General features: G+C 36.8%; 1 protein-coding gene and 1 pseudogene across 2 annotated transcripts; both read right to left on the bottom strand.

Annotated features, from left to right (window-relative positions):
* Positions 1–360: 360 nt before the first annotated feature.
* LOC147506311 (uncharacterized) lies at positions 361–3,381 on the bottom strand. Its single transcript, XM_086604235.1, has one exon. The coding sequence runs from the start codon at positions 1,168–1,170 to the stop codon at positions 424–426; it is 747 nt and encodes a 248-aa protein (XP_086460361.1). The 5' UTR covers positions 1,171–3,381; the 3' UTR covers positions 361–423.
* Positions 3,382–5,326: 1,945 nt separating this feature from the next.
* On the bottom strand, positions 5,327–9,553 carry LOC147506310 (protein ROOT INITIATION DEFECTIVE 3-like; annotated as a pseudogene). The gene is made up of 8 exons (XR_015193686.1): positions 9,127–9,553; positions 8,944–9,057; positions 8,745–8,878; positions 8,503–8,647; positions 7,548–7,746; positions 7,239–7,366; positions 6,720–6,967; positions 5,327–5,750 (listed from the first exon to the last, which is right to left on the bottom strand). The product of XR_015193686.1 is annotated as a protein ROOT INITIATION DEFECTIVE 3-like (transcript).
* Between the last annotated feature and the right edge of the window lie 3,892 nt (positions 9,554–13,445).

Raw genomic sequence — 13,445 nt, 5'->3', positions numbered from 1 at the left:
TGTAAAAACTAAAAATATTATGTCTCTGTCTTAGGAGTCCAAACAATTCTTAAGAGACTCTCTCAAACTAATTTTCTGTTTACTGTACACGCATTGTGTCGAGACATAGTGTTTCCCTACACGAGTTAAATCGTAATTTCCTTCGGGACATGGGAGTTGCTATGAAGCCTCCTTGTAGTACTGAAAACAGTTACTTTTGTTATAAAGTTCTACTTTGTGCTGAAGGGAATCCATGCATTAAGATGTAATGAGAATGAAGAAATTGTTGTGCAACAAAATTATTCATAATCGATAACAATGACAAACCTACAGATGACAACACAAGTAGTGATTGTTAAGCAAAAATCACATAATCTTCCTTTACAAGCACACAAAACATTATTTCTAAACAATGTACTTAGGTTTAAATACGACTAATCTCCTTCAGGTAAGCATCTGGTTAGCACTGAACATTTGAACAGGCTGATAAACTTTTGCCAAAGATGAATAGCTTGCATTACAAACTGAAGCCGTCGAGAAACCAAACCCAGCAGGCCTAGTTGTTGAAGCTCGCTCCAAGGACTGAACTTGATTCTTCAAGAACTTTACATAATGAATAGCTTCATCCAACATTGAGGCTGTATCCATTTTGGTTCCTCCAGGAACTAATCTCTGCAGTATCCTTATCTTCTCACTTATCCTTTCACGCCTGTGTCTGGCTGCTACACTCTGAGGATCCTTTGATATTTTAACATTCCTTCGCTTTGGCGGCTTTACAGATTCTGGATCAATGTGAATTGGTTGCATTGCGGCAATCCTGAATATCATCTCCCTCATTGCTGCCATAGAATTTCTCTTCTGTGGAGGTGAAGACAATGCATTCGATAGTTCACCCGAGTTTCTTAACCTCTCGGGCATGGAATTGGATAACATAGCTAGTGTAATTGGTTCTTGAAAAGTATTGTTGATAAATGATATGGAGGAAGGACTAAACAATGTAGGTGAACTTAAATTTGAGTTATCAAAGATAGGTAGTGTAGGATCATTTCTAGTAGCAGTGCCACTCGATAACTCTGCCAAAGGCATTTCAGAGTAGGGTGGTCCAAGAAATTCAGTTAGCTTATCCATCTGCATCATCATCATCATCTCCATTTGATCTTCTGTTGCAGACTTTAGTAAGTCCACATCCATGGAATCTACCTAACTCTATTTAACTTCCAAAAAATAGAAAAAGAAGAAAACTTAGAGCACAAGGAAAGAAAGCAACTGACTGAGGAAGACTGAAAAAACTGGACAGAGGGATGGAGAAGAGGTCAGAATTATGGGATACCAACTATGGAATGAGTATGTGAGCAATATGGTATATATAACATTTGGTGCAACTGCACAAAGAGTTTTACATTCTATCATCACAGAACTGTAACTTTTAAGGTTTAATTTTTTTTCCTTCGATTTGAATGTCAACGTCGTTTTCCAATAATCTAGATAATCCGAAAGTCAATCGAGCGGTTGATTATTTTCTAGGTGGGGCATGGTTTGTTCATCATATTAGTTTGAGCCAATTAATACTCACAGGAAAGGTACATATAGTGCATTTTTTTTGAGATACAGGCAATGCAATGAACCTTCTTTTTCTTAAAGTTATACATCCATCGAGTGAAATTCAGCTTTGGAAGTAAGGTTTATCTAAACGCCATTAATTTACTTTAAATCCAAAGAACCCCACATTCACATGAAATGAGTCAGAAGAACAACCCCCCACAAGTCAGCAAGCAGACGCATACACCTTCAATTGAGTAATCCACTAATACCAGTCATCGAGATTATGGAATATAATCTCAGTCATTCAATCATAGATCTGGACATGTGAACCGTCAGATAAAAGTGAGCCCACCTCTTACTCATTATTATACTACTACAGCTGCACCTCCCCCATCACTGCTGGAGAACACTTCTCTAGGTGGATGCTACTGCTAATCTTGTAAACTAATCTATATTCGGGTGAAGTAAACAGGTTTTCCACAATGAACTGACAGGTTGTTAACAAGAATTGCAACTGCTCTTCATTTGTGCTCTACGAACTAAAGAAACCTGATACAAGAGCAAAGAGTTACTTTGATCTTCATCGAAATTGCGCAGCACACTAGGACAAGTAAATCTTAGGACGACTTTCCGTTTGTCTGGAATGTGGAGTTAAGGTGGAGTTCATATAACCATCCCCAACAAAAAAAAATTATTTATAAGGCGCATTGACTGTAAAGATCTCGAATTTGTTCAACTGTGGTTAATCAGAGGCTCAAAGCACAGAATACTATATATTGTTCGAATCACCAAATACACCACAAATGAACTGACTATCCAAATCAATTTGTTTGAGGTGAATGAACACCAAACAGATATAATGACAACTATCGAGGCAATTCCAAATTGATCAATTCACCACAATGAATAAAAGTATTCACATCCCTGCTCCGGTTTATTTTTAGTTTTATCCAATAACAATTATTATAAGATAATAGTATCTAAAACTCAGGGAGGTGATTCTAATATGTAAGAAAAGGGAGAAAAAACAAGCTTGTACATTTGTACGCATGAGACTTGAGAGAATAAAATGCAGGAAGTCGGGCTATGGTCTCATTTATATACACATTCGAGAGTAATAGAGATGTAACAAAAAGAGTGCAGATGAGATTTTAAGTTCGGACCAACACATTCGAGTTGAGGATGTTTAACCCTTGACCCTTCCCTATATCAGTTTACAATTTTACATCAGTTTGCTCTTATATCCAGCTCTGATTCAGGCAGTACCAAAAAAGAAACTGAACAAGAGATCTCTCAAGTCACTGAATGATGAATATGACCAAATCCCACTGTTATCACTCACGGGTCAGACTAATCTCCATTATTTAGCTCAAATACGCTATCTTTGAACAACCAAAATTTAGTCATCTTCAACATTTTATACTCCAACCAAAATTTAGTAATCTTCAACATTTTATACTCCAACCAAAATTTAGTCATCTTCAACATTTTTATACTACAGTCCTAAAAATGACTTGAAAAGTTTTTAAAGAGAATAATCTGATCATTACACATCAAGGGGCAGAACTTCTGACTCTCAGATGCTCAAAAAGTTTGGTAATAAATTGTATATGAATCATGCGTAATATAGTTGTACTTTGCACAGGTGGGGGAGCGGAAGAAAAACAAAGAAAGAGGAAGAATCTTATGAGTTGTGTTGTTGTGTATTGCTTGTGCACTCTTTTCTGCAAGAACAATCCAAAGACACCCTTCTCACCCTCCCTACAGGTAAACATTAATAACAAATTCCTACATGTTCTGCAGGCAGAGTCAGTCTGGACTGTGGAAAAGGAAAGAATCCAACAGATGAGTGCTAGATACTGTTTGCTGGGTGGGTTTTCTTTCATTTTTATACTCCGAATTATTACTAAAGGGAGCAACACCTTATCTTATCTACCTCAACAGCACATTTAAAATCCAAATGATATACTATAATAAAAGAAATTGTGAGGAAGTGAAGAGCTCCCCACCACCACTGCCTCTTCCCTTTCCCTCCATAAGGAGCTCTGCAAAGAGCAGAAGACTAAAACAACATACAAGCATACAGATCAACAAGTGAATACTCATTCAGTACAGATGAAAATCTGGATCCTAACCAGTAAACTTCCACATTTAACCGTAAAAAACTTAATGCCCAAACAAACCTTAATTCCCAAAGTATGTACTCCATGTCCAACGACAAATCTCATCTGTATACAAAGCTGCCAAATGGAGTATGTACTCCATATAACTGCCAAAGATACAATATTCCACAACTGGCAACTGTCATTGGAACAAAACTCTCGAGACCAGGATGAAATCATTACTTCACCTGATTACAGGACTACCCACCCCACCCCACCCCACCCCACCGATGGACACAGTGACAATAAACGAGCTAATAATACCTGGTGATGGATGAAAGTATTACTGAACCGACTGCTCATTGCACATACATTAAAGGCACAAGTTAACAATCAGCTTCTTCTCGTAACGAAGTTATCTACAGTTGATCTAACCCTGTGCAGCAGACCACATGAGGAAACAGACCATGGAAGAAATTTTGCATTTCAGAATGAGCTACTAAGTTCGGGAGCGGACTAACTTGATGTGAATACAGGTGGGACTTGGGAGCAAAAGGAAATATAGAGACCTGGAAGAGAATCTCCAATTCTTGCAATGCCCATAATCTAACCAGTATCCACATGATATCACAAATGGAGATAAACTTGAAAACAGAGTTAACAAAAAAGTCTCAGGGCGTCAAAAGTTTCCACTTGTGCTTGTTGCGCCAATAACAAGTACGTAAGAGTAGTTAGAACAATTTAACTTCTATCTATCCTAAAACCAATAAGGAAAAAAATAAGTGTTTAAGTTATAGAACTCATTTGCATTAGATATAAGTGGAAACAAACCAATGTACCTGTCAGGTCAAAGGCTAACAACGAAATTCTTTGGACTCAGAATTAGATCCCAAATTATGACTAACCTTAAATCGCTAAACATAATGACCCTCCCTGTAATATGAAATTTAATTAATTGACAACCTAGATTCCCATGATGGCCATCAATCAATTGAACTCCTAATCCCATCACAATAGACGCACCCTCTGTGTGTTCCGTGCAAGCCATTAAAATAGGCAGTGAATTGAAACCATTTCCTTTGGACAGAATAGCGGACACCCAAACACTGGACCTTAACACATCACATTAGAGGGTAAATAAGACACATCTTCTGGAGGCCATCAAAGACACCAAGAACAACTTCTAAAGGGCGCCACCGTGGAAGAGCTTTGGACACACCAGATTGGTGCTTTGCACTCTGAAAGTTGCAATTTGCCCTAAGAATCAACCAAAACAACAATAACTTGCACTTGAAAAGGCTACTTCGAAGATTTTGTTACTAAATCCCTTAAAACCTTGTCAAACATCTCACATATGATTCCCACCAATGAAATTCCTCAGACTTCCTCAACTATAAATAACAGGTCTGAGGAGAGCAAAAAAGATCTTTTGCATTCTCTTCTCCTTTTGTAGTCTTGTCATTTTTTGGTGTCTTTCCCCTTTAGCTAAGTGTCTTTTTTGGTTTTTACACATTCATAGTTCCTAACCTCTGAAACAAAAGAGATAATCCTATTCCTATGACCAAAACATTTTCTATTCACATTGTCGTTAGATGATCTTGAAATTCTGTCATGACTCATGATATTACTCATTCCCAGATCCCTTACATAGCATCACTTAAGGTTTTAGCTGATATCAATTGTTTTAGCTACAAGTCAATTAGTCTTCAAATCTTTAATGTCATAAGGGTCTTTATTTGAGCAACTCAATAGGTGTAAGTGCGTAACACCGCTAAGCATATACAATTTAGCTCAACTGCATGTTATCTTATCATCAAATACGAAAAATGTCACGGTATGAATCATACAAATTACTAAAAAAAAGAGAGATGGATAGACAAAAAGAAAAGCTAAATTACTTAAAACACTTGGACTATACCTACAAAACTTGAATAGTTGGTTGTCAGATGTGGGCAGTATTTGCGGTCACATCCGCTTATTCTGATCACCATCAACAAGCTCATCCACGCAAAAGTGATGAAGGTCTTCATACATTTTCATCCATTGATGGGTCATCTCAAGTGATCTTTTGGAATCAAGTCTTAGTCTCGCCATCTCCATTTCAGAGGCAGCCGATGAACCTTGTTGCTGAAATGAAGGACCACAGAGATTTAGGAAACAGTTCTTGGGCTTACCAAGTACCCTAAAGCGTACCAACAGGAAATTAAAGAATAATATTAGTTAATGAAGACTCAAACTTCAAAACAACTTGCTTATAGCAATGTAGTATCATAGGAAGGCTTGTATACATAAAAGATACGTCGGAAGAAACAAGTTGGATAAAAAATAACATGTCCTACAGAGCAACTGTGCAAGATCAGAGGCAAATTCATCGCATATGCGGTATATTGCACTGTCCATGACAAACTAAACATTACATGGTAAAATGACTTGAAGCCTAGTGTACAATGTATGATCGTTGCATGAAGATCGTCACTTCAATTTCAATGATCTCCACAAATTGTCACTACCAGTTAATGTTTTAATATTATCAAAAAGAGGAAAGCAAATTTAAATTTTTTTTGCAAGCCATATCTATCTGATTGACTGATCATAAACTCTAAAACTAGATATGTTTATAAGTCTAGGTAAGCCCTTTCACTCATCCCCAAAGCGCTCTCACTAAGGGGTTTCAACTTTCAAATTTCCGCCAAAAAGGAGGTGGCACAGTTACCTAAGAGTATAATCCGAATATGATACTCAGCTTTTCTTTTTACCCTTCTTATATGTAAATCGATCAAGAATCATATTGTTACCTTGCATAACCACACATGTGAGAAATCATAGAAAATACTGGAGATTAATGCCAGATCTTAGCTGATGTCTCTAGTGGCAAGTAATTAAGTCTTTGTCTTATGCAAAACTCAAATTTCCTGGGAAAAATTCTTGACTGACTTATTTTTTCGAACAAAACAATATTGGACTAGCAAAATTATAATAAATACACAAACAAGGGATGTTATACAAAACATATACAAAGATTAAATGCATAAAAAGAAACAATCTGCCAAGCGATATGTGCAAGGTTAAAGAAGACTGGAAAAACTAAAAAATAACCTGAAATTCTTTGATATGACTGCTCATCACATGAGAAGTGTAATATAGTCGACCATCAGGTGTTTCAGTGCAGTGTGACGGAAGAGAGATTATGGGATTTACGTCAATGTCATCATCTTTTGAATTTGTGTACTTATCCAAAGGTGGTGGTAATGATGATCCATGCCTTCTAGAAGCCTGTCTGTTCGCTGCTGTCTGAGGATTTTTGGAGAGTGAGCGCCTAATCACAAGAACATTATTGACGGGACCTGGCAAGTAAAGCACGTATATGACAATAAATTAACATGAATGCCTCAACCTGAACGTGAACAAGAGCTATATACAAACTCTGACTTACGAATACAACAAAATATAATGACCTAAACTTGTTTCTTTACAGTTAAAGAGAGAAAAAAGAGTATGTGGCAGCTTAAGTGCATAGCAACAGATTAATTAGTTTGAAACAAAGAACCAATTTTCCACATACACCAAAATGTTCAAGAAGCTGAAGTGAACAAATAGATAATTTTTCTCATATACCTTTTGAATGTTTTAACATGCGAACAATCTGAAGAGTTTTAGTATCCCAAACACGAATCGTTCCATCCACCAATCCAGATACAAGTAAGTTCCCATCCATGTTTAAGGCTAAGCAAGAAACAGCCTTGCTGTTAAATGAAATCAACAGTTAACTGTTAAAGACGAAATACAGTAAACTGTTTAAGCATTTAAAGCTTTTTTAGATATGCTTGTGTGTAAAGCATGCGACTATAAAGAGTAAGCTAAGTTCAAGGAAAACTAAGAATTATAAGCTACAGCTGACTTAATTATAAGTTGAAGTCTGCAAACCTGTGCTCAGATAATGCACCAATTATATGCATCCCAAAACTGCTACTAGAGGTCCTTTCACCATCAAGTGCAGCAATGTATATCTTGCCATCTCTACTGCCAGCAAAAAACTCTTTTCACCAGGATCCAGTGCAATTGCATCAATTATAGAAGGGAACTCAACTGTTCTTAACAACCTCCCCTCAGATATGCCCCAAACCTGAGACATCAATCATGAAAAAAACTGAGCAAGTGCTTAAGCAAATAACTACAAAAAGAATGCTAACAGGCAACACACTTTCAAAAACACACTTCACATTTAAAACACACTTTTGGTCTCCAGGTTCCAAAACTGCACTTGATATTTAACATTTTAGATAAAAAATGTGCCTCTTAGTAAGATGGAATGTTAGCATTCCTCCAACTATCAATGGTTTTCTTCTCAAAAATTAAAAACCACTTTTGTAGAACTATATAACTCGGGTGATCCTACCAAAAACACATGGGTAGAGAGTACAAACGAAGAGAAGTCATTGGTTTTTGGTGTTTGATCTTTCACGTGTAGTGTTTTCCTTGTATTGTAGGCTTCCTTGGGCTGCTTTTTCTTATCAATGAATTTTAATTTCCCAAGCAAAACAAAGATGTTGAAGTCATGGTCAGATAAATGTACACTTCAATTCCAAGTACGTACAGCTGCATCAAGATTAGTCGGCCATGGAAAGAGGATTAAGGATTGAAAGTTATGGATGTGTTAGTCAGCAAAACTCCTATTTGTCTTGTTAATTGAAAACATAATCATGTCAGTAAGAAATTTGAGTGACATACAACTTTACAAAGTATCTTTGTTTCCGAAAAAAAAAAAAAAAGAGAAAAGAAATAGATAATTGTACTGAACCTATAAGCATGATATAACTATAATTCTCAAGCACAAAGATGATTACAATTTTAAAAAGTGAAAATTAGAGCGTTACCTCACCTTGCATGTTCGATCTTCAGAAGCTGAAATGACAATTGCACTGCATCCCCAGATCCACAAACAACATCAGTGACGCAAAGTGTGTTCTGAGAAACTATGTTCATAGGGCTGTTTCGCCTTCTGTATCTCAATAACATTAAACAGCCTGTGAACAGAACAGAACAGAACAGAACAGAACAGGGAACAACCCATATTATTAGAACCTAGTAATGGCTGAGCAATAAATTTTAGAAAATACATACTTGTACAAGGACCAAACGCGGACAGAACCATCTTCAGACCCAGAAATTAATAAAGATTCATCATCAGATAATACCAAGCAAGTAACAGCTCTATAATGAGCATGCCATTTATTCAACAATCTACCACTTGCAACCTGAAATAATAGAATCAATCATTTTTACGCCATAATGGAATCAATTAAAAAAAAAAGTTACTTACATCCCAGTAGTAAATATCACCACGTGATCCTCCTCCAATAATGTAAGTCCCCTCCCTATTAGAAACAAGTGGACTTATTGGCTCAGCTGGAAAACTTCTAACCTCTGCCTGCAGCTGCAATCAATAATAAAAAAATAGTTATAACATAAAACTGTAAGAAGAAGAGTAAAGTTATTATTATACCTTGTTCCAGGACCAATAAAGAATGGAACCGGAAGAAGCGGAAGAGTCACGAAGCTGAGAAGAAGCGAGAAAGCGGCCACCTATAGAAAGTAGACCATGAGAGGGAGAAGAGCATGATTTGAAACGAGATTGTTCTGCACCCGTTTGGAGATCGAAACAACTTATTCCTCCTGAATCCACTGATGATGACGCAATCACTAATTCCATTTTCTTTTTCTTTTTTTCTGTTATTTGCCTGTGTCTCAAAATGAAACATGGGTTTAGGGTTTTAGAATTTAGGGTCTTAAATTTTAATATTTTCGGCCCAGCCCATGTTAATATTTTCGGCCCGGCCCATTGATACTTAACAGGACGAGGCTTTCTTCAATGTTGTTTCTCATAAGTTTTCAATTTTTCATGTAGAGTTCACCACCTCTTATTAAACTATGTTTGGTTTGAGTTTAACGGCATATATGTTATATTAGTTTGAGTTCAAGGACTTCTTGTTTACTTCTCTTATATGATTTACTTAGTTCTCTTACTCCTTGCAATTGGGAAGGTCTATAGTAGTAGATGGGGAACCAAATTAAATATTTGGCATTTGTTACAACCTTAGTTTAAATATTGCATATTTGTTTAGAATTATGAGCACCCTTAACCAGTGATTGCCCTGCTGCCCTGATTTCGAACGCAATCTTATCATAGTTAGAGTTAGTGTTGGTCTGGGACAAACTACATAAAAAAGATAGTAATTTGTGTCTATTTTCTTATGAATCATGTTTCATTGCATTTGGACATCAGAGTTAGAAACTATGCTTAGTCGAAAATGGGCTGGTCAAATTGTTTTTTTTTTAATAGTGAATTATGGTGTATCGTTTGGAAGTCACATTGATATTAAAAGATGAATATTGTATTGATATTTTTCTAAGATCAAGTGATCTACATCAGCATCATTAGTAATTTGTTGTGAGAGTATCTACTTATAGAATTTTATAATATTCCTTTAATTGTTGCATTGATTAGGTGATGATGCCTACTTTTAATGAAGATGATGAGTAGGTTAGAAATGTTCGTCTTGATGCATGCCCTGACGAGGAAAGTAATTGTTCTGACATTGAAACAGATATTTGTGTGGAGCTAGTCATTGTAAACTTAGAAGACATACATACATTGGATGGCGAAAGTGAAGGAGAAGATGAATTTTTTGAAGAAGGGGATAAAAATGAAAGAGAAGAGGTAGGAGGATGTGATAAAGAGGATATGAATTCTTTTAATCAGCCCGGTGCAAAGGAAAATGGAGAAGGTACAGATTGTAATGACGAGAATGCAATCATGTTCTCTATGTGTTTTAAAACTAGTGGCGAGGCTTATGATTTCTACAATAAGTATGCTAAATTTGTTGGATTTAGTGTTCACAGGGGTATCCGTAGATTTAATAAAGATGTTGAGCATAAGTGAAGATTTCTGTGCTCGTGTGAAGGTAAGAGAGATAAGAAATATTTTGTCCTAACCCCATGCAAAAAAAAAAAACCCCCACAGAGAGGGCTCGATGTATGCGTCTTTGCTCATTTTGAAGTGATTTTAGATGTTAAATCCAAAATGTGGGTTGTTAGTGGTTTTTTTGGAGAACACACTCATCCGTTTGCGCCCTATCCAAGCTCAATATTTAGCCGATCACATAGAAATGTGGGTAATGAGGATGCAACATTAGCTACAAGCCTTAGAAGTGTGGGCATAACAACATGTCAAGTGATGGATTTTTTTGGGAGTAAGGCTGGCGCTTTTTGGAAAGTTGGATATATAAGAAAAGACCTTTATAATCGGATCGATAGAATGAGGAGAATTCAGTATATGAATGGGGATGCCAGCACACTTCTTACCAGCATGATGAACAAGTCGATGATTGATCCATCATTTTTCTACGATCACGAGATAAATGTACATGGTCAATTGGTTAGATTGTTTTGGGCTGATTTAGCGTGTCGCTCATATTACTGTTGCTTTGGCGATGTGTTATTGTTTGATTCGATATACCAGACAAATCATTACAAAATGCCAGTTGTTGTGTTTGCTGGAGTGAATAACCATATGCAAACTATAGTTTTTGGTTTTGTAGTTATGACGAGAGAGTTAAAATAGTCTTACATCTGGGCTTTAAAGTGTTTTCTACAAGCTATGGGCAATATGCCACCAAAGTCGGTCATAACTAATGGTGACCACGCAATTTGCAAGACTATCAAAGTTTGCTTACCTAGTGCCAAACATCGCCATATGTGCATGGCACATTCTCAAAAATTCCATTAGCAATGTCCGTGTCTCTGGGTTTCAAAAAGACTTTTGTTCGCTCATGTTCATGAAGTGTTCTGAAGACGTGTTTTAGCAAAAATGGAAGGATTTGTTAGCAGCACACGGAGTCAATGACCACAAGTGGGTGAAGGAGATATACAAGAAAAAGATGAGGTGGGCAGAGGCATATCTCCATGGCACGCTCTTTGGTGGTTGTAAAACCAACCAACGTTGTGAAAGCATAAACTCTGTTATTCACATCACGTGAAGCCCGGTATGAGAATGGTTGAACTCTATAATAAATTGGAATTGGCACTTGAAAAGATTCGTTACCGACTCACCGTGAGCACAAAGAGGAAGTGATTACTTTGACAACCAAGCCAGTAATTGAGGCCCACTTGATTGGGTATTTAAATCAGGTAGAATCAGTCTACACACGGGCGGCTTTTGATGTGTTTAATAAGCAATTGCAGTAGAAGGCGATGTACATTGTAGATTCGAAAAGGGATTTAGGCCACAATATTCTTTCCTACACTTTGCGTGGTCATTTGAGTAGAGGCCGCAAGTCCATTGTGCATTACAATGTTATTGATCAAAGCGCCAAATGTTTTTGTAGACTATTTGAATCTTGGGGTTTTCCATGCAGACACATTATCTCTGTTTTCAAAAATGAAGATGCCCGCAAAATGCCCTCTAGTTGCATATTAAGGAGGTGGGCGCAACATGTGAAATCAGCTATTCCAATTGTTCTTCCTAATATTGTGCACAGGGAAGTTGCTTATGTTATGCGTTACAGTGAGCTTATGGGGATCTGCAAGAACATATGTATGGGGGTTGCCGAATCTGAGGGAGCTAGTGGAGAATTTAAAGATTTCCTATCTGCTTATATTATGTCAAAGGAGACCCCATTAAGTGGTGAAAGAAACACTCAAGTTCCCATTCAGGAGCCATTAGATACTCCGGGAGATACCACCCAGTTTGAGCTGATTCGGGATCCACCCCATGTAGCACCTAAGGGTCAACAGAAGAAAAGACTTAAATCCCACAATGAGATAACAAAGAACACTTGTGGCTTTTGTGGTGTTATAGGGTATACAAGGCTCACATGCCCAGAAGTAGGGCGTAAACACCGCTTTAAGTTTTTCAATACTAGTATTAATATATTCAAGAACTCTATAAATGTGTTACACTCATAGTAATTCTTGATTTTATTAACTACAATTTTATTTGTGTTTGCTCAGGTCCAAGTACAAACTTAGACCATTTGGAGAAATATGCTCAATCGGCCGAGTTGAGTGACGAAGAGGAGATACATTCCACGAGTGGTAAGTACTGCCTTTTGCTCAATTTTGGTTTCCAGTCCTTAATATAGTTCACAATTTTTTTTCTAATATAGGTGCATGTGGTTTTGTTGCTACGGAGAATTCGGATAAAAGGAAAGGACAAGCTCGAATCAACAGGTGTGGAAACTGCTGTGAACCAGGGCATATGAAGCCTAAGTGTCCATGGCCTAAACCTAAATCACAAGGTTGTGCCCATGCTCTTTGATATCGTGAACTATGTATATATTTCTTTGATATTAGTATTTTCAAAACCTTTGTATTTCATTATCTAATTTATTGCATGAATTAATTTTAAACAACTTCTTCTTCTATGGTTCCAACAGCTCCACATTCTAAGGTAATTGTATTTATGTTTATATCCTTCTCTGTAGGATCCATGAATTATGGTTTTTTTTTATCTGTTGTCTTGTGTTTGTTGAAATCTTTGTTAAACATTGGAGTACATAAAAATGTTGATTATGTATCGTAATAGTTTATAAATTATTTTTTGGCACATAAACATAATGTGATGTGTGGAACTTGCGCCTTATTCATAATTTGTGAGTGTATGCATTTCACATTTACTAGGTTTAAAAGGTTGACTGTGAAAGTCTGTGTGGATGTTAATGGGAGTTCTAGATTTGGTTCATATTTTGGCCATTCGGTTTTGACACCGAAAAAAGCCCTTCTAATTATGAGGTTAGTTCTCATTTGACTGGGCTTCATTAGCTT

This window comes from Coptis chinensis, chromosome 4 (assembly GCF_015680905.1).
Source record: "Coptis chinensis isolate HL-2020 chromosome 4, ASM1568090v1, whole genome shotgun sequence".
Classification (NCBI taxonomy): domain Eukaryota; kingdom Viridiplantae; phylum Streptophyta; class Magnoliopsida; order Ranunculales; family Ranunculaceae; genus Coptis; species Coptis chinensis.
Note: the sequence above shows the minus strand (reverse complement) of the source record. Positions and strands in the feature narration are given on the sequence as shown.